General features: G+C 33.6%; 2 protein-coding genes across 6 annotated transcripts in view; both read left to right on the forward strand.

Moving 5' to 3' along the window:
* Positions 1 to 8,434: 8,434 nt before the first annotated feature.
* Positions 8,435 to 10,268, forward strand: LOC110824273 (uncharacterized). Its single transcript, XM_022054856.2, has one exon. The coding sequence runs from the start codon at positions 8,881 to 8,883 to the stop codon at positions 10,078 to 10,080; it is 1,200 nt and encodes a 399-aa protein (XP_021910548.1). The 5' UTR covers positions 8,435 to 8,880; the 3' UTR covers positions 10,081 to 10,268.
* A 596-nt stretch (positions 10,269 to 10,864) lies between these two features.
* Positions 10,865 to 22,309, forward strand: part of LOC110824014 (ARM repeat superfamily protein) — a 31,945-nt gene continuing 20,500 nt past the window's right edge. For 2 of the 5 annotated variants that reach the window (XM_088213035.1, XM_088213034.1), the window contains exons 1-4: positions 12,120 to 12,253; positions 13,529 to 13,700; positions 19,087 to 19,202; positions 22,178 to 22,264. In XM_088213035.1, the coding sequence (XP_088069161.1) occupies positions 13,598 to 13,700; positions 19,087 to 19,202; positions 22,178 to 22,264 (306 nt within the window). In that variant the 5' untranslated portion in view covers positions 12,120 to 12,253; positions 13,529 to 13,597. Of the gene's footprint in view, positions 11,202 to 11,657; positions 11,720 to 12,119; positions 12,254 to 13,528; positions 13,701 to 17,742; positions 17,879 to 18,847; positions 18,997 to 19,086; positions 19,203 to 22,177; positions 22,265 to 22,309 lie in introns of those variants that run through there. The other 3 variants (XM_088213038.1, XM_088213036.1, XM_088213037.1) reach the window with 3 other exon arrangements.

The raw sequence follows: 22,309 nt of genomic DNA on the forward strand, positions 1-22,309 counted from the left end.
TGTCAAGAAAGGGTAATTTCGTAATTATGGTAAAAGGCGAAGGTTGGTTGTGCAATTGAAAAATAAGATTCAAGAAGACGAGAACCCACGGCCCATCGAATTACTCTTCGTCTTCTTCTTCGTGCTCATGGGCCATATGTTTTTTTTTCCGCTGAATCTCCGGTTGTCAATCATTATGAACAGAGCGCCCATCAATTTCACGTTTATCTGAAAATATTTTGTTTAATCTCCTACAAAAATTTCTAGAGATGTTTTTTTCTGGATATAAAACGTTGAGTTGACATTTAAAAGTTGAATCTTTTCAATAATTAATAAACACTAAATGCTTAACTTGATTTATGATGATTTATGGCGAAATGAAATATTAACAGCAAGCGATGATGCATCAACGATAAGATTAATAATTTATGAATTATTTTTATTTAATCAAATGAAATTTGGATTGATTAAATCTCTCATTTAAAATATGAGACTGATTTGAAAGTTGATATTTTTTGTTTACAAATTTTACTTCTGAAATCGTAAAGTTACTCTTGAAATAAACTTAAAAATGTAAACTTTATTTAAAAATTATGAAGTGACTAAAATTTTAAGGTGACACTTAACAATATTTTTATGGTATTGATAAAAAAATAAAATGGTAAATCACACCAACCATTATTTTTAATCATGTAATTATTATTATTATATATATATGTGTGTGTGTGTTAGTCTATATTTTGATAGAATTAGTAACTTTGACGAGTCAATTGGAATGTCTTTTCTTAAATGAGATCTTGTGGTTACTATGTTTAATTTCTTTTAATTTCACAACAATTACCCAACAAAAATTTGATTATAATAAATGAATTAAGCTTTTTAGGGCAATCCCAATGACAATCTTGGTAACAACTTGATAGAGAAATGATACTTGCTCCATTCTAAAAAATTTGAAACCATCATCATCATTTCTCTTTATACCAAGAATTTTAATGTAATCTTCTCAAGCACAAAAGGGAAGCAAACACATATAATATGAATGAATCATTACCCACTCTTGAAAATTCAAACTACAATAAAAACAAAAACCACATACAAATTTCAAATTTTTAACATTCTCCTTGTAAAATTTTTCCACAAATCTAATTTGACCATTTGTAACTTATTAGGCACACCATTTTTATGAGAATATAGTACAATTTAATCATTTATAGTTTGACTATTTTTTTCACATTTAGTATTTGTAACTTTTACAATAATTCAGTATTTATAGTTTAACAATTAATTACTTTAATTCTTATAAATATTAATTTATAATTTTTTTATTTATTAAAGTATGTATCGATATAGAGTTAACTTAAATTATTAATTCGATTTAATTTGTATTGAATTTTTTTTATTTAATTCTATATCGATAAATGAATTTATTTTTTATTTTAATTAGAAAACTTATTGCATGAAAAGTTTAAAAGATTTGTTTATCTTTTAGTACACGAGAGGTTTAAGTGCATGTAGAAAGGCTGGTATTAGAATTCATATAATCGTTTCTTGCTACTCGACTATATAGGTGTACTTGAAAGAGAACGATAATTTATCATGAGAAAAAATAATGAAAACTATTGTTGCCTGTTAGTATTAGATATGAAGAGAGCAGAAAAATTTATAAATTTTAACGTTTCGTATAAAAAAAAATATATAAATTTTAGGCTCAGTTCAACCATATCATTATTTATTATAGTTTATGCGAAAGAGGAAGGAGATAAACTACTAATTGTGGATTATGCCGTTTATAATTTTTCAATTTTAGCGTTTCGCACGTATAAAAAGAGGATGAAGGTTGTTGGAGTGATGAATTTCTTTTTTTTTTTTTTGATAATTTTTCAATTCATTTAAGAAATATTATAATATATATAATTTTTAATTTTTAAAATTATTTTAATTCGAACTCGTATGAATCAAAATTTTCAATTCTAATATCGTAAGATTAATAATCGAACTATAATTATTTTGATTGAAACTAAATGCAATTCGTATTTAGAATAACTTATTAAATACAATTTTTTGTTGGCATACACCGAATTTCAAATATATGTAATTATATGTACACATACTTGCGTATTAGTAGGTAATTGGAAGCTTAACATGTGAAGACATGAAATGGGTTGGGTGAGAAATGTAGTCCATCATGAGCACCTTCAAAAATTATTCTCTTTGGCATTCATAGAATAAATGTAATTATTTTAAAATTGTAAATAAAGATTTGAATATGAATATATGTCCTCCACATGATATTATATTTATAGAATGTGTTGATTAGATTTAGATTCATTGAAGCAGCTTATAATCCCAATAAATATTTAAAAAATTAGGGTAAGATGAGATTAATTATTAAAAGAAATAGCAAATAATACGGAGGACAAAGGGACATAATGATTATTGTAAGTCCAAAATTTTAAAAGCACAATAAATAATGAGACAAAACTCGCAAAAACATTCCTTACAAACATTTGTTTATCTGTCCCAAATGATGAATTCCTCTCTATCCAGCATGCCTTGAGCGTGCCGCCTTAAACATTATTTTCACTATACACATGCTTCACTTTTGCTACAATATTAATTCTTCCACTTCCCTCCCCTCCCCTCCTTTCTTTTCTTATAATAAATATATTCTATATATACACTGCTTATTATATAATTATTATAATAAAGTTTAGTGATGAATATGTTTTCGTTAAATTATTTAGTATATAACGCATTCTAATAAGTATGTTAAATTCTATATTAATTATATGTATATATATAAAAAAAAAAAACTAATAAATGTAATAACTTAAAAAGATTTATTACGAATCATTAGAAATATGAAACCAAAACATTAATTTTATTTATCTTAGTAGAAATATAATTACGAAATATAAATTTTAACAAAGTTGGAAAAAGACACACTTGTTATAGTATGCGTGAGTTTGTTCCGTGTTTGTGAGATAGAAGTAAAATTCATACTATAATATTTTTTTGTTCAATACATGGGTTATGATCGATAAAATTTTTTCTACATTATTCTCCTCGTGTTGTAATAATTTATTGTGAGCATCCAAAAAGGCATTGCTAAAGTTTTTTCAATGAAATGTTGCTATTCTCCTCTCCTAATAATCCGTTGAAAACAATAATTAATATGTTGTTTCAAGAAACAACACCTTATTTGAATTTTAATTCAACCACATTTTCTAAGATGTTGTTCGTTTTTCTTATAACAAGTGGTGAAAATACTAGCAATCTTTTCATTTCGTCTTATATTAGAGAAGAGATTAAAAGAAAATTGAATTCACATTATATAAGTGAGGTATTTGAAATTATTAGTTAGGGTAGAACATCAACGTTTTGGAAAACTAATTTGTTTCACCATCTACCAAATCACTCAAGAAATGTTCTTGTAAAATTGGAAGATATGTTATTCTTTTATATAAATGAGATAAAGGATTAATATTACAAATTTATCTTATTTTTAGGTTCTATGTTTAACCAAAAATGATTTATTTCGCATTATATTTGCATACTAGCATTATCTCAATTTATGTTTGATGATCTCCTCTTGTTATTTGTATATAGTGAAAGTTATATCAATATTTAGTATTCTTAAAGTTGAAATTAACTTTACTATGAGTATATGTTTTATCATGTCCCGTGAAAAATGTGCTACTTTTGAAATAATTTTATATTTTTAGATATACTTCCAGTAGTTTTGTAACACTCAACTATTTTCATTATTTTATTTTATTTTATTGAAAATAATAATAATAATAATAATAAAAGGTAAAAATTATTTAGGGATTTAATTGAAAATAATTTTGGAAAAATTGGGTAAAAATTTAGGTTATAAGGGTATTTTTAAAAGAAAAATTGGAAACCATAGAGTCAAAATATAATTTAGAAAAGTTGTGTCATGTCAGCTGCCCGGTCAGCAGCCCCGACCAACCAGGACGCGCCAAGTGGCATAGACACTGACGCGGGAGGCCATGCGAGAGGGAGCCACGTACGTGATCCGCGTGCGCGGGATCGAACGGCTGAGATCCGTTCCTGCGCGCACGGACGACCCAGATTGAATCGCGATGAACAGCCCAGATTCACTCCCTATTTAATCGCGATCGGACGGTCCAGATTAAAAATTTTAGACGGCTCAGATCAAAAGCGGATGGGTATAAATAACCCCATTCGCACCCAAACCCTAACCCTAGCCGCTAGAGTCCCTCGCCGGAGAAGATAGCCCAGCCACCGGGGAGCTGACCGCCGCCACCCGCCGCCGTATCAGAGCAATTTTCGGCTGCCAAACGAGGTAAAAATTATACCATTTGCTCAGAATTTGATTTTAAACCCACCTATGGCCAAATCGGAGCGAAAGCATCAGCCAATTGGCCAGAAAACGTCGTTGAAGCTCAACGGCGCCGCTGCAGGGTGTTTCGATTTTTGCCTCCGATGAGGCCCTTTTCGATTTCCGTTCGATGTGATTTTTTCACCATTGTGATCACCGTTTTCTCCTCTACAGGTTGCCCGGAGCAAAACACCTAACCGCAACGTGAACCGAATGAGCCGTCACACCGGAGAGCCACACTGTTGGTGAGTTTTGATTTTTTACATTTTTTGGCCCACCGATGGCCCTAAGTGTGTTTTCTCACGGGAACCGATGTAAGTTTGGCTGAATTCTGCCGAAAACAGCCAATCCGAGGTGGATCGCCATCACAAGCGGCAGTGTCATCGCCGGAGCATGGCGGAGCCGCCGTGCCAGAATTTTGAAATTGACCGAGTGGGCCCTGTGTCTAATTTTTGGGTTATTTGGGACATGTGTATATACCGTAAGCGCATTTCAGTTCCCGAAAAAAAATTTAGGGAACCGAGGAACCGCTCGTAGGTGCAGTGACAATTTAGTTTTCGACGTCGAATCAAGTAAGGACCCCTCACCCTATTTTCTATCATGGAATTGAAGTTTGAATAAATTTTAATACTGTATTTTGTACAAATTAAATAGGTATACATAATTAATTACAGATTGCTAATGGAGCCCGAACCGGACATTATTCTCTGTCGATTCCTGTTTGATTTATTTTACAATTTAGATGCATTATGGTATTTGATTTATCTATTATATGATTTTAAACGTATGTATCACTGCTTACTTCACTACCGTTTGATTTTGAAAATCTAAGATATGATTGCATTATTGGATGCACGTTACTTGTTTATGTATTTATGTTTGATTTGGTGATGGAGACTAAGAACAAATAGGAATGGGATGTGATTTGATAAATGGATGAGATGACAACCTCACTAGATATCCTAAGAGATGGTGGACGGACCGGGTTCATAGGGAACCCTAACGTGAACGTTGTCTCATACCAGACGGGGTATGGAGACTTGGTCATTTGGCGCTTATACCGGACGGGGTATGGGGACGGCCTGCTTCATCCTCATACCGGAAGGGGTATTGAGGTTTAATGTCTTGGCACTCATACCAGACGGAATATGAGGACAGTCCTGGAATTAAGATTGTTAAAATAAAGGGTTCAAGTGTAGCGGAGACACCCCTATGGATCCCCATGAATACTAGTAGGCTGGTGAAATGAGAAATGGTGATAATCAGTTATTGTTAATGAATACGGATTTATGATATATTTTATGTTACTGATTATGCATGAAATTGTGATTTGTATGATGTTATTATCTTTATAGGTTGTTTTCACAAGTTCTCTAATGGTAAGAAAAATGGTAAATAGTTTATTTTAAATAAATGTATTGTTTTAAAATTTGTGCTATATTGGTTGTTTTGTTTGTTTTCTACCAACCTTTACTTATGTAATGGTGATGTAGTGTGATGTCCTTACTGGATTAGTGTAACTCATTCTTTATTTAACCATTTTAAATTAGAAGGACCTAGTTCCCGAACCCGATCCACAAGAAGACGGCGAGTAGATGTTAGATGTTTTATAGTTTCATTTATTTTTCTCATTTCTTATATTTCTTTTAGAGAACTTATTCCGATGTTGTTTAGTACTTTTAACTTATTGTGTAAGGGATGTTAACTTTAATCTTTTATTTTGCTTCCGCACTCAGATTATTATATGTATTTCCTTTTGAATTTCAGGGGTCGTTACAAGTTTTTTGTGTGTATTCAATATAATGATAATAATTAAGTTGAGTTAAACTTATTTTCTATCAAGCCTCTTAAAATAATCTAAACACAAGAGTTATACTATTAATTTTAGAACTATACTATACTCGACCCTTTTTTTGTTAGGTAACTATTTAAAACTGTAAATTTGCATAGCCTGATTGTCTCATAATCTCCATCATAACTCTTTTACAATGAGATTTTTCTTTGTAAAAATGCTTTGCTATATATAATACTTAGCCTTTAGTAGATAAGTCTAAAAAAATCATAGTCATTAACTTGATTATAATCCTTTGCAATGAATATGATCTTACAATGTTTAGTTGTTTCATCAATGTTGTACTTAATTGTGAACATACAATGAGAATTAATGACTTGTTTAGTAAGAAAATATTAATGATATTTAAATATCATTAGATTCACGAGCATTAAAAGTTGTATGACATTAACCCATTTAAGATCCTTTAGAGTATGTTAATTAAATTATGATCATTAATTAAAGATGTAGGCGAAAAAAAGTCATTATGGCACTAAGAAAAAAACATATATATGATAAATAACTGCCAGTAGCATAAAACTTGAGAAAATCGAATATATAGTAGAATAATTAGGTTGGTTGCTTTGGAAAATTTGCTATGTATTTTGGTAGATATTTATCTTGAATAAGCCTAATAAGTATAAGCAAGTATGAGATTTTATTTGTGTCTAAATATGAACTTACAGTAATGAGTAATAGTGATGATGAATTCATGACTAAAATTGATAGATGAGTGACACTGTTTTGACCATGTAACTTTGGTGCAGTTAAATATTATTGATAATTAAAAATGACATAATGAGACATCAATTTTTTTTTTTTAAATTTCTCAATTCATATGACTGACAGCTATTTCACTCAATTAGATTTTAACAAAAATACATTTATTTATATATTTTGATTTAAACATATTATAAGCATAACAAATAAATATCCACTAGTGTTAATAAGACTAATGTATAGAATTGTAATAAGACCTACAGAAAATATTTAATGTTCGGGCGAGATTGATTAAATAGGGTTAGAGAGCATATTTTTCTAAAATTTCAACAAATAACGTGACATGAAACTTGTGTCCAAAAAAATTGAATTAATGATGATGATGTTTCCTTTCAATACTATAAAGAATGTTATCATATATGAGCTAACGAACTTGCTATTTATATAAATATAATAACACTGCAAAGTTTTAGATAAAAAAATAATTATGAAAAATATTAAAAAAAATTAATATGGCGTGAAATAAAATTACTAAAAAAAAAAAGACTTGTAATATAACCTTAATTTTTTTAAAAATAAAAATTTATTTAAAACAATAAAAATTTAATTCTTGCAATAAAAATTAAAACTCAGTATTTTATTGGGATAAGTCAACATTCAATAAATGATATGATCAAATTATTCGTATGGAAATCAATAATAAAAATTCATAAAAATTAAACTACTATCTCACACCAGCGCTTGCACATGTTTTAGATTGCATGATGTGCTTCTCATGACCATCATTACTGGTGCATCTAACCACATCACAACCGTTAATTCTCGAAAGGTCACACCAAAGACTAGATGAGTGGTTTTGATCAGTGTGGGGGCCCCCAATGGAATAATCGGTAGGACACGTGCTAAAGATCCAGGAGAAAGGGACACCATATGACGTGTGTGCCCCGTGTACCCAAAAAAAAAAAAAAGAAAAAAACAAATTTGAGAAAACTATTAAACCACCTATCCTATTCGGCCTTGTTCATGCAAGGTGTCATGGGTTTGTTTCCCTTTTAATTTTTTTTTTAAAATTTATAAAAAAATGAATTTATTATATAATTTTAGCGGTAGGATACGAATCTTATAATGAATTAGGCAATTATAATTTTATATTATGGAATTTTTATTTCCTGGGGGTAGATGCAGCCTTAAATACTTTACAGCTTATTCATATTTGGTAGTACTGAGCCATCCAACTTTCATTTCTCATCATGTGTGTGTATGTATGTATGTGCAAACATTAGTACTCAGCTATAATTGAGGAAGAAGGGAGAATTTATGTCATTTTGCATTAACAAAGTCAATGCTCAATACCCAAGCGAAGAAAATGTTAATTTAAAAATAAAAGTTGACAAAACGCATGACAGACTGATCGATTGATTGATTTAAGTCCACATGATTTGAATACTTTTTTTTTTTTTTTTTTCTTCTTCTTTCAAGTGGGTCCCAGAGTATAGTACTGATAAACAAGTGCATGGAGTAGCAGAATTTGTATGTTTTTGGTCACTGCTTCACTCCATGCTCTTCCTGTTTGCTGTTGCGTTCACTTCCCTACACAATTATACCTGTAAGAGACGATTGCTTTTTACATCACTCTTTTGCTTTGTCACTGTTTTTGTGTAAAGAAAACGTAAAGCTAACGCTTTCTCTGTTCCCGGCTCTTTCTATCTATCTAATCTAATCTAAATCTAATCTATCTACCAAAGGGTCATAGTACCTTGTGGGTTTTGAAATCCTTTAGTGGTGTAGTCCCTTTCAAAGTCCTCTCTTGAAATGATCCTCAATCTACCCTTTTACTTTTTACATATAATCTTTTTCAGCTCACCAATCTCTGATCTCAATCTCTTAAATTTCTATGTTCTCTCTGCCTTTTCTTGAGCGCTGATCGTTGGGTCATTCCTATTTTCACTTTCAAGATTACAGATAAAAGAAAAGAGGAGCTATGAAGGAAAGAGGTAAGGCTGTGGAATTGTACAACAGCGACGTCATGTTCCCGGATTGTTACTCTTCTTCATCGGATCTTCCCTGCAAGAAACACCCATCATCGTCGTCTGTAGGTATCTGCCCTTATTGCTTGAAGGATCGATTAGTGAAGCTGGTCTGCTCAGATTGTGGAGAGCAGAGGTTGTCGTCCTGCTCCTGTTCTGAGATCTCTTCAAATCGCAATTCTTGCACTGTTGAGGTGGGCAGCGTGGGTCGCATCTCCTTTTTAATAGAGAACGAAAGAAATATTAACGAAGCCCCAAATCTAATTCCCAAGTCCAAGATCGGCAATGGAGATAAACCAGAAGAGGTTTTCTTGCTCAAAAGAAGCAGTAGCAGCTGCGTTGAGATCAAGAGAAAAAACGGGTTTTGGAAAATTGGGAAGCTGTTTAGAAAAAGTGGTAAACGGGAGAAAGATGGCGTTAAAAGCGTAGCTGGATATGATGATCAGAAGAGTGATTTATGGGTTGTGGATTATCTCGGTGTGTCCAGGTCCAGGTCTCTTTGCAGTTTCAGAGGAGGTGGGTTTTTGGGGTCTGAAGATGGAGGCGATACGATGGCGTTTTCAGGCGCTAGGAGTTCAATATCAGCAGCTAGAAGCTCTAGCGTTAATGGAGGTCTAGGGTTTGATTCAGAGAGGAGAAGTGGGTTCAGCGAAGCCGAGCCAAGAAGAAGCGGGTTTGAAGGAAGGAAAAGTGGGTTTAGCGAAGCCGAGCCGAGGAAAAGCGGATTTGAGAGTGAAAAGCGAGATAGCAGTGTTTTGGAGTGTGATACAACCGGTTTTAATGGCGGAAACAGAAGGGTTTTTTCACTGAAAGAAACTTACTTTACTGGTGGGGAAGATTCAGGTTTTATCGATTTAAAATTTGATTTCCCATCAGAATCAAACAACAAAGCAGCTGATTATTATTCAGCTGCAAAAATGTCAGATTCAAACTCTGGTTTCTGCAGTATGAGATGTAGTGATTTAATGGGACCCGAGCAATTTGGGAATGAAATGATAAGTCACACAGGGTCCTGTAGAATTACGGTGAGTGAACGGGGGATCAAGAAGAGCAGGAAAAGCTTCAAGAGCTGGAGATGGATTTTCAAGCACCACCCAAATTGGATTAGTGGTGGAAGGAAGAAAGATAATGAAGATATCATGGTTAATCCTTGATTATTATTATTATTATTATTATTATTATATAAATGAATAAATCTTTTGTTTGAATCATAGTTGATTAATTAATGATTTTGTGTAGGTTAAATTAATTTAGGATAAATCTTAATCTTATGTCTATTTTGGTGTTGTTTTCATAATTCATTTGTATTTTAATATCTTAAACTTAGTTACCTTGAGATTAATTAAGGGATGAGAATACTGCAAAAGCACAGATACTTCTTCAACTTATTGTCCCAGTTTGGACACCACAAAATGAATGGTTAAATTTACATGTTGTCTTAATTAATTATTACTCCCTTGTCAATTAACTAAAATATTCATTATTAATACTTTTGCAATTTAATGGGTGCCTTCTATTTATAAAGTTTAATTTTGTTGTATCAATTTTTCCTCTAAAGAACTTACTTTATATATATAATCTTATTTTTTTTTCCATAAATTTTTAATGTTTATTGGTAATAATCATTACAAAATAAATTATCATAATAATTTCTTATTTAATTGGCTTTTACAATATGGTATTTACTAATATCTCTTTCAAAATTTAAAGTAAACTCGATCAGGCTCTTATAAGCCCAAAGTGCCAACTCAATTGGACCAACCCAATCAAAGATGGTTACTTTTTTCAAAGGTCCAAGAAAATTTGTATGATAATTATTATTATTATTATGGCAAAACCCTAAAAATCTGACTGACTCTACATTAATAACATTCAATAAAATTTTCATTTTTGCCACTGGCCCATCAAGAGCCCCCCCCCTCTCTCTCTCTCTCTCTCTCTCTCTCTCTCTCTCTCTCTCTCTCCCTTCTCCCCTGGGATATATATAACTCCCACCAACTCAAAATCTTCGCTCCCTCTGCATCCACTTCCGTTCTCTACACCGTTCTAGAGCGGGAAAAAGAGAAAAGTCGAAACGGCAAACATTTGATCCAATAATCAAACTTGGTTTTTCTTGCTTCTGCCTTTTGTACTGTGGATTCCCAAATGGCGAACCTAATGGGTGTCGATGAGGATCAGCAATGGCTGCTAAACTGCTTGTCTGCTACCCTCGACCTTAACCAGGAAGTTCGTTCCTTTGCCGAAGCTTCGCTTAATCAGGCCTCTCTTCAACCAGGTTTTATACTTGCCCATTTCTCTTTTGATTTTTACGATAAATTCTAGATTTGTATAATCGGGCAGAATTCTATGATAATTATTGTTGATGTTGTCTTTGACTAATTCGTCTGCCATGGTACTTGGAATTGGATAGTGGATTGATTAAAATTTTATGCGGAGATTAGTGGCATTTCAAATTTTAGTTCCCATAAAACTGGAACCAATTGAGTGATACAGAGTGCTATAATGTTGATCTGGAGTATCCTGAGCTCTAGGTCGTATAGATTTTATTGTTGTATCTTGAACATGGATGGCAATAATCATGACAGAAGCTATTCCTGTAACAGGATCGCCTTTGGTAGAATTATTATGCTCTAGTGCCATTGTTGGACAATCAACTTTTATCTGTTTCTGTAGTTTACATACTTCTGTATCGAACTGATATATAATAGTTCGTTGCTTGCTTGGCCTGTAGGTTTTGGGGCCGCATTAACGAAGGTTGCTGCTAACAAGGAGCTTCCATTAGGACTGCGCCAGATATCCTTTCTGACATTGCTTATTTTTTCTTTTAATTGCTTGTTAAATTTTCCTATTTTAAGAGAGGTGCTCTTCTTGGTATATTCTTTTTATACAAGGTGAATGTAGTTATATGCTTATGAAATTCTAATATTGCGGGCAGGAGTAGTCTTCCTTGACTTATTACTTTTAATAAAAGCCAAATAATGGAGCTCCTTTGCCTTCTTGCTTGAAGGAGATCTGTATATGACATTTATCATCATCCTGCATTTTTTTAACTCAGTTCCGTATTGGTAAAATAAATGAACAGTAAATGTTTTAGCCTGTTCTGTTTCCTACTTTTTTTCCTCTTTTAAATGGAAGTATTATAACTACATTTTGCATTTTGAGTCTGGGTGAAGTTTCTCATGTACGGCATATTTGAGATTTTGTTGATTATTTGAAGACTTAACATTCTTTTACCTGGCTGCCGTCCTTTTAAAGCAATTCATTAAGAAACACTGGCAGGAGGGTGAGGATTCTTTCGAACATCCTGCTGTTTCAAGCGAGGAAAAGGTATCCAGAAAAGCTAAATTTATAGAATAATCTGCCACATGCTTGAATTACATCCCTTGTTAATAACATAACTTGAAGTTTTGTTATGCAGTAGAGCAATGAATTTTCTCTTTCAATTTTCACTTCAGCTCCATGTTTGTTGGTAAATTGTTTCTTTTTCCTTGGACTGAATATCTGCTAAAGTGCAGTTTGGTATGTATTTCAAATAAAATAACATTTCAAAGCTTATCTTAATTTTTTGAAGTGTTTGGAAATTGTATGGTTGTTTGGGTTTTTTTTTCCTTTGTGTTGTATCTTTTCTCCATACTCTCTATAGACAGTCATGGATTTATTGCCCGCAATGGATAAATGAAGTATCAAATTTACCCTATTCCAGATTGGTGCATCAAATGAACTTGAAGAACTAGGTTATTGTATGAGTTATAATCTATTTATTTTCACCTTCCATATGTGAATTTATATGTGATTGAGTCTTGTTGTATCTCTTCTAGGCCTGTTTCTGATTAACTTGCAAAGGCTTTGATTAACTTGTAAAGGCAAAGTCATATATGTAGTTCATATCCTATATGTTGTGGGTTAATAAGAAGTGAAAAATGGTTTTTTTTGAGCCTCAGCTGTCCCAAGGCCCATATCATTTTTGATTATTTTTCTCTCTTCTCTCTCTGCCTTTACCAAGTCATTATGTCCTGCCGACCTTCAAAGTAGGTTTTATGAGTTGCACCGTTTACATATCAGGATCTTATTTTGTTCTTTTAGATTACTGTGTTTGTGCACTTGTCACAAAGAGGTTTTGCATGCACGACTACAAGGTCATCGACCCAGATTACATATATTTTCCTATATATCTTCAAGGATGCCATGTTAAGATTCTGTTTTCTAGTTGTTGAACTCTGTGGTTCATAATGATTTGGTTAGGTGTGATAATGTTTTTTACTATTTTCAATCTGTTTGGTTATTATATGATAGATAAGCTTAATGCCACATTATATTTCTATTTCCTAGCTGTTGTTCCTTTTGCAGTTCATAATGATTTGTCGAAGTCGTAATCTTGGTTTTGACTGTTTGCTGCATGTTTGGTTATTGTATGAGCGATAAGCTTACCTTTTCAAGTAGCAGTTTAAAAATGTGTTCGTATGTGGGCAGTTTTTAAGTTGTTGTTGGTATTTGTCTTCTAATCTGTCATTATGCTGTTGGGGCACTTAATTGTTGTCAAGGCTTGATTTTCATAAACTCTTGATGGCCATATATCTAATTTATTTATGGTTGCATTATTAGGCTATTATACGTGGACTTCTTTTGTCATCAGTGGATGATTCTCAGAAGAAAATCTGCACGGCAGTTAGTATGGCTGTAGCATCTATTGCAACCTATGACTGGCCCAACGGTTGGCCTGAACTATTGCCATTTCTCATTAAGTTGATTAGCAATCAAAACAACATGAATGGAGGTCAGTCTCTTGTATCTTAATATGCCAATCGATGCATATCAGTCTTTACTCATATAAGTTAGCATTACAAGAATTGTAATATGTCAAAAAGGAAGTAGATCAACAGGTTAAAAAGGAAGTGAATAAGAGTATTAAAAAGGAAGTAAATTAGAGGGTTACAGAGGAAGCAAATCAGGCTAAAGAGTAATACGCCATTTGTAACTAATTATAATTAATTGTTTATTTCGTTTTCCATCATAAAAAACTTTTATATATAAAGTTGTAATATTTAGTGCAATACACATCAATAAAAAAACTATTATAAACATGATATCAGAGTATTAGATTAAGAAATTTATTAACTTTTTCACAAATTATATTCGGTTTTTATTGTCGAAATATAAAAAATTGCAAAAAAAGGGTCAACTTTTATATCCGGCCACCACCCTCCTGCCACCGGCCACCACAGGATTGGCCACCTCTACCACCAACTGGCTTCCATAGTTGGCCTTAGAAGCAGCCGCTGCTCCTTGCAGCTGCCACCTAGCAGCCTAGTGCACCTCCCGGTTTGGCCAGAACCAGCTGCTGCTCCCTGCAGCCACTAGTTATCAGGCGCAAGCCGTGACTCCTGCCGTGCTCATCTCTGTCCAATTTTGCGTCAGCAGTTGTCCACAAGCCTAAACTCTGCCCAGATGTGAGCGTGCCGACCACCAGTACCTCTATCGTGAGTCCGATCCAGTTCTAAGCCAAACCGTGTCAAGGTAGAATCGTCGAGTTGACTCAGTGAGTTCCTAGTCTGAATTGTCTCAGTAAGCTTCAGGTCCGAGTTGACTAAGTTTCAGGTCTGAGTTGACTTAGTAAGTTTCAAGTCCGAGTTAACTCAATGCGGAATCAATTTTTTCTTTATGCAGCCACGTGTTTGGGATAAAATTCTTTTGCTAATTTTTTTTCTTGTCAACAATTAATTATCATATAATTTTTGAAGAATGTTGGAGGTAATATCTCAAAATGTTAAGAGTATATTCCCACATGGGAAGTTTCACATTCGAGTTTCAATTAATTTAGGTTGCGTATCGATTCACAAAAAAAGACCATCTGAACTGGTTTTTATTAATTCAGACCACCCTAAGAGGCAAAGAGAAGGCTGACCATCTTCGAGGTACTGTACTAAATCTCGAAATCCCTACATTCGAGACTTTGGATGAAGAGGATTCCATGGTTCTAGAGATAAGCGAAACTGTAAGGTTCATTCCCTCAATAGTCTGTGTAGGATGTAATCGGTGAAACGTACTCCAAAGTTAAAGACGTTGGACTAGTTTATGATCTGATTGTTAGAACATAGTTTACGATATTAGAACAAAAATCAATAAATAAATATTTTAACATGTCAAAAGCTGGTGAAAAAAGTTGGATCAGTACCACAGTCTGACCATGGATTACAGTAGAAATGCAGCATGTCTCAAAATGTTTATAGAAAAAGATCGTGTATATTAATTTTCGGCATGAGTAAATCTGGAATATGATCAAGTATGAATCTAAATCTTGTGAAAAGAGGAAAAACCATCACTCAATGAGGTAATTTTCATCGTAACATCAGAAGAAAGTAGGAGGAGGATCATGCTCGAATCTCGCTCTACTAATAGTTCAACCCTAATCTCACGAAGTTCTAGACCTGTCAACAATCAAATAAAGCCAGTTACCCTAAGACTACAATTTTAGGAGCCAATAATAGGGATAATTTTTGGTGTATCTTTTGTAAAAATTCCACACACACCAGAGATGAGTGTTGGAAACTTCATGGCAAGCTCAGTACATGCAACAAAGAATGAAAATACAAAAATACCCCGCAGAAGATTCTTGAATAGATTTATATATCTAACTAACAGGAAGAAGAAACAATTACCGATGTCACTGCTTTTAAAGGTGAAATTAAATGACTACGAAGTTAATTGGAGAACCTTGAGAAACCTACGAATACAAGTGTAATAAAATACTCAGGTACGCTTTCTTCTTTACACAGTATGAATGCCTCAAATAAACTCTTTGAAAATTTCTGGATTGTACACTGAGGAACCATGATCATATGACAAATACTTATGAACTTATTAGTACGTATGTTCTCTGTCCAAATAACAAGAAGATTGTCATTACATATGGTTCTATGAACATTTAGCATATTTAGAAAGTGTGTTAATGTTTTTAAATTGTGCTTTCATCTTGTATCAGTTAGTAAATTATCACTAGAGTTGAATTGTAAAATAACATTTCATGCGTTTCATTGTGATTTTCGGGACTATAAATCAAGAAAGATGATTGGAAGTGCTGTGTTCAGACATGGATTCCTGTCTGAATTCTACTACTTGGATACACCAGAAAGAACCTTCTCGTTCATCATCATCGACTCCCATAGAAAATTTTTTTACCATAAGAGACTTGGGCATCCATCCATCTCCATTTTAAAGATTAGTTTTACTTTATTGTTTACAAATTTAGAATATGGAAATTTACACTATCATATCTGTGAATCTGCAAAATATAAGCATACAATATTTCATATTAGTGATAACAAAAGTTCAATTCTTTTTCCATTAATTCATAGTGATTTTAGGGACCATTTGACACAACTAATATTTTTGGGACTCGATGGTTTGTATCACTTATTGATGATTGCACTAGAATCACATGGTTATTTTTCCTCAAAGTTAAATTTGATAGTCATATCATACCCCGGTTTTACAATATGGTAAAAACCGAATTTGGAATATCCATAAAAAATCCTGTATTGATAATGTTAAGAATTTTTTTAATAATACACTTTCATCATCCTTCCATTAAGAAGGAAGTCTTCGTGAATCATTATGTGTCCACATTTTGCAATACGATGGAGGAGCAGAACGCATGAATAAATTTAACCTCCATAAGAGCTTATTTTCCAAAACAACATCCAAAAATAATATGAGGTGAAACCATCCTTATTGCCACCTACATTATTAATTGTATGCTTACAAGTGTTCTTGATTTTAAAAGTTCTCTTAAAACATTTCAATAGTTTTATCTAACAATAAGTGTTACAAACTATCAGGTCGCTCGAATATTTATATGTGTTGCCTTTCTTCATATTCATTCCCATAAAAAAGGTAAATTGAATTGATGGGTCCTGAAATATGTATGTGTAGGATACTCAACTCAAAAGGGTTACAAATGTTACCATCCACCAACCTAAAAGGTGTATGTGTTTGTGGACATCATATTTATTTAATAAGAATCCTATTTTACCTAACTTTATCTTCAGGGGGAACTTATATTGGAAGACAAGAAATACAAAATTTTCAATAAACTTTTTTATTTCAAAAAAAGAATTTTCAATAGATTTTAACCTATCAATTTTGTCACACACCTCAAAATCATCACCACGAGAAGATTTAGAATCTACCAAAAAATTCATCATCACAAGAGAACATCCAAAACTAACTCGAAAATTCATCACCACAAGATAACCTTCAAACTTTGTCCTCTCAAGAGATTACACTCTGTTGATCAAACATTCAAAAACATGGGAAGTTACAACTCTTCAAATATGTGTTGATGACGTTATTGTAACAAAAAGCAATGAAAAAAAATAATTAATACTAAAATAGTGCCTAACAAAAAAATTTAAAATTAAGAAACTAGGCAAATTGAAGTATTTTTTGGGAATTGAAGTTTCCCGTCCAAAATATGAGATTTTTGTTTTTCAAAATAAGATATATTCATCACCTGTTAAAGGATACTGGCAAACTAGCATGTAAACCAGGTAAGACACTTACCTAATAAAAAACTAGGAATGACAGAGGAAGATACACCAATAAATAAGAAAATGTATCAAAGATTAGTAGGAAAACTGATTTATTTATCCCACACGAGATCAGATGTCACTTACGCGGTAAGTATTATAAGTCAATACAGAGAACTATACTTATAAGCAGCTTACATACTATCGCAATACTTACACTAGGGAAATGAATTATGTTAAAAACGAATGACAAATTGCTCCTAAAAGCCTTTAGTGATGCAAATTATGCAGGGTTGATTATGGACAGAAGATCTACTTCAAGTTACTCTATCTTCCTGGTTGACAACCTAATCACTTGGAGAATTAAGAAACAAACATAGTTGCGAGATCAAGTGTGGAATCAGAGTTCAGGGCGATGACACAAGGGGTATGCAAATTATTATGGATAGAAAGAATTTTAAAAGATCTTAGAATCGAGTGGGAAAATATCATGTGCCTATACTGTGACAATAAGTTGGTTATAGGTATTACTCACAATTCGGTACAACACGATTGAACCAAACACATTAAGATTAACAGATATTTTATAAAAAAAACTTGACAGCGATCTAATATGTTTGCCATACTTGCCTGCCAATTTGAGGAGAAGTGTTAATTAAAGGTGTAAGTAACCCAATATTTCAAACTCTTATTGCCAAACTGAGAGTGGACAACATTTATTTCTCAGCTGGAGGAGAAGTATTAAAGAGAAAGTAAATTATGATGTTAAAAAGAAAATAAATAAGGATGTTAGAGAGGAAGTAAATCAGGATGTTACGGAGGAAGAAAATCAGGTTAAAAAGTAAAATTACATCATTTGTAGTTAATTTTAATTAATTATCTATCTTTTTTTTCTCTTTGGAAAACTTGTATGTATAATATTGTAATATTCAGTGAAATATACATCAATAGGAAGACCATTCTTAATATAATCATTATTCTTGTTAAATGACTTTTGGATCTTCTAATAATTTTTTTTTTATAAATCTACAGTTATCTTTTTTTTCTTTGAGAAGAAAAAGAGAATGCATTAAATGGAACAAGAGGGTGCAACCCATGCACAAAGTGAGAACATTTTTAAACTTGCAACATATCTCTCAAATCCTTTGCCAAAATGAACATCTACCCCTCGAACCGGGTTTTGGTGAGGGAGGTTTGATGGTGGGGAAACAAAGGGTTTAAAACCATATATCATGAGCTCTATTACGAGAAGAATAAACATGCTCAAAATTTTTCTCTTCCTCTCGTTTCAAAGAACCCATATACTAGCAAGAGGGCTAATGTAGAGATAATGTTGGGAGTTGGTGAATAAACCGTTTTTTTTAATGAATTATCAGCATGTGATATTTTTAAACAGCTTTCTTTGGGAAAAAGGGTATCCTTGAACAACTACAGAGAATTACTTAAGACTGCATGGACAGCTAAAGTGCATAGAGATGAAGCTGGGTCCACGCAGAATAAGACTCCAGAAAGTTGGCCCAATAAGCTAAAGAGTGTTATATTCCAGTATTGATCCATTTTGTTACCAGATATGATTTTTCTATAGTAGTAGAATATGTTTCATTCTTTAGACTGAAGTATTCTCATATTTTTTAGTATATGGAGCCCTAAGGTGCTTGGCTCTTGTCTCCGGGGACTTGGATGATAAAGTGGTGCCTTCGCTAATTCCAGTTTTATTCCCCTGCTTGTATACAATTGTAGCATCCTGTCAGGTTTGTTTTCTTCTGTTTATCTGCATGTTCTTATCATTTCTATCTTTTAGAAAAATGTATATTGTGATGGTGAATATGCTGAGAATTACAAACTGTTACTTTGAAGGAGTGTTTTTGCTTTCCTCTGCTTTGCAAGAATGAGATATGGTAGTTGTATTGTACGTTGTAAGGTTGAATTTCATTTACAGTTAGGGGCCATCTGCACCTGTATTATTAACTTTCAAAGTGAATAAGTTCCTGTATTTGATAGAATGTTATGTGGGAAAATTCTCTTGCTCATTTGTTGGTTGTTTCGTCGTTGATTAGATGTTTTGGTCAAGCTAGATACCCTGTGACTTAGCACTTTGATTGCGTGGTTTCTGATATATAAATTTTTAAATTTTACATAAGAGGAATGGATGGAGTTGCAACCCCAGAATTTTTTTAGCTTTGTTGAGTTTTAGAGAGAGAAATTTTTGAACGTGAGTTTCAGTGGGGTTTTTTCTCGCCTGTGGTGATGTCTAAGTCATCTCCCACAACCACGAGTTTCCCTGTTACAGAATGGAAATCTTCTAACTTCGGACTTACTGGAAGAGTGGTTGAAAGGTTCAAGATTTGCGAGAATGGAAGAGGGTTCTGTGTGTCTATAGTGTTCTGGGGGAAGTAAGTAAGTTGGCAGGTGAGATGCTTGTAGAAATTCTATTGAGAGGAAGGAAGAGGTCGTGGGTCAGAAGCTTGGTGGGTGCTCGCCATACCTTGTGGGTGACTCTGGCCGTCCATGCTGGAGGTCTTTTTCTGATGTTGATAAAGAGATGGGGATGGTAGGGGAAGAGTGGTTATCCGAAAAGGACACCAAGCTAGAAGTTGGTGGAAAACACTTGTGTGTCCAGATGTGACCTTGTTGGAAAGCTGATAAAACCTTCAGAGTTGGGAGCTACGGGGTGAAAGTTTAAACTTTTTGCCTTTCTCGAACCTAAAATATCAATAAAATTCCTAAAATCCTTAATAAAATGAATAGAATGCCCCATAACCAAAAAATCCAGTATCTGGAGTCATCTGTCTCTTACGAAATCCTCTCAATTCCCTCAAAAGCTCTGTTATTTCTCTCATTCTACACCACTCATAAAATAGTAAGAGGAATGAGACCCACGTGATTTCTCCCAGCACTAATACCCTTCTAGGCTTAGATCTCATCTCTTATTGAGTTAGCTATTACCCAACTAATCCCCATAATCCATAAACCATTGTCCATAACTTATACGCAAGTGAGCACCAAACAGAATCTGATGACTAGATTCTGCCTCCCTCTTGCATAGGAAACAATGGTTCACCATAATCTTTCTCTTCTCATCAGTTTGCCAATAGTTAAGACACACCTACACCTTGCCTCCCACATAAAAGAAAAGTAACTCTAGGAGGAGCATTCACCTTCAATATTTGCTGAAATGGAAACCTGGGTTTTGTGACTTATTCTATTGAATGTTACATCCTTATATATACATGTCTTTTAGGACAGATAAAGAAGTAAATAATTAATTGCAATTAATTTCATAGGGTATAATTTATCTTTATATCCTTTAATCTAATTTACCATTTTTTTGACAATATGGAAGAGTATATGATGGGAAGGGCCATTCCAAAAGAGCATCAAATGGAAGGTGGGTTATAGGGAGAGAGAGTAAGCTTCTGGGTGGATGATTGGATCGAAGGGGGGTTGCTCAATATGCAGGTTGGTTCTGGGTCGAGAGAGCGAGCTTCTGTGTGGATGATTAGATGGAAGGTGGGTCACTCAGTATGCAGTATCCTAGAATTTTTGCGCTTGTGCAAAAGAAGGAGATCACTGTTAGGGAGGTGCACGTTGGATCTACTTGGACATAGAATTAGCTAGGAATTTGAGTGATTGGTTGTTGGAGAGTTTCTTGTGCCTTCAAATGCTTTGTCTCAGGTGATGGTTTCTAGGAACTTGGAGGACAAATAGGGCTGCTGTTCATCTTCTAGGAGCTCTTTCTCTGTAGCTCTTATTATCAGTACATATTCAAGAATGATGTCCAACCTGTCAAGTTCCCTTCCAAAGCTGGTATGGAAAGTGAAGACCACTCTTAGGTGGCCTTTTTTGCTTGGGAAGCGGTCTTGGAGCAGATTTTGACCCTGGATAGGCTGATCAAAAGGATCAGGATCCTGGTGACCATGTCTTTATGTGCAAGAATGATGCAGAGACTTGCAGTCATATTCTCTAGTAATTACCATATGCTTACTGCCTTTGGTCTATGACTTATAGTCTATTGGGTATAATCTGGGTCGTGGCTAGTAATATGAGGGAGGAGTTATGGGCATGGAAAGGATTTCAGAGTCAGAAGACAGTCAGGCTTATCCCTCTTGCTATCATTTGGGTCATCTAAAAAGAAAAGAATAAAAGAGCTTTTGAGAGGTTTGAGTCTCATTTTGACAGATTTTGAAGACACTTAGTTCCAAGTCTTGAGTTTTTTGATTAGAGGATAACCTTTGCATTGTAGCAAGGATCTTGGGAACTTCATTGCTATTTTGTTAGAGTAGTAAAGTTTTTGTGTACAGATTTGCACTCTCTTAGTGCTCTGTGAATGTATGACATTTTTTCTTAGAAGACAAATATAAAGGGAATGAGAGGGGAGTTTATAATAGGTAAATGTAGGCTGCCTGCTCTTGGCAGCTCGTGTGAGTTTGCTATTTTGAAGATTGATACACAATATTTATTTTCAAAATAATCAGTGTACATATTTCATAAAGTTTCTGAATTTCTTCTGCTGCATTTTTAACAATTACGTTCCGTGATCTCTTATGGGATTATCTTAAATTTTAAGGCTGTTTGTTTTTTGCTTTGTGTTAGTTTATGACCATTTAGTCGATTACATATACTTGCATAGAAGATTTTGGTAACTCAGAAAGTTTTGGTTCGTTGCTGAATAGAGACTTGTTTAATTGTTGATTGTTGACACCTTTTATTTGGGATGTGTTTACAGACTTATGACAAATATTTGCGTGCCAAAGCTCTTTCAATCGTTTATTCTTGCATCTCCGTAATAGGAGTCATGAGCGGCGTATACAAGGTACTCTTTTGATATTTCTTTGTTTGGATGCATGGCTTTGCATGT

This window comes from Carica papaya, chromosome 2 (genome assembly GCF_054855325.1).
Source record: "Carica papaya isolate Zhongbai chromosome 2, ASM5485532v1, whole genome shotgun sequence".
In the NCBI taxonomy this organism is placed as follows: domain Eukaryota; kingdom Viridiplantae; phylum Streptophyta; class Magnoliopsida; order Brassicales; family Caricaceae; genus Carica; species Carica papaya.

Bases quoted from the DNA above. Each gene is read 5' to 3' on its own strand.
- LOC110824273 (XM_022054856.2), top strand. From the start codon at position 8,881: ATGAAGGAAAGAGGTAAGGCTGTGGAATTGTACAACAGCGACGTCATG.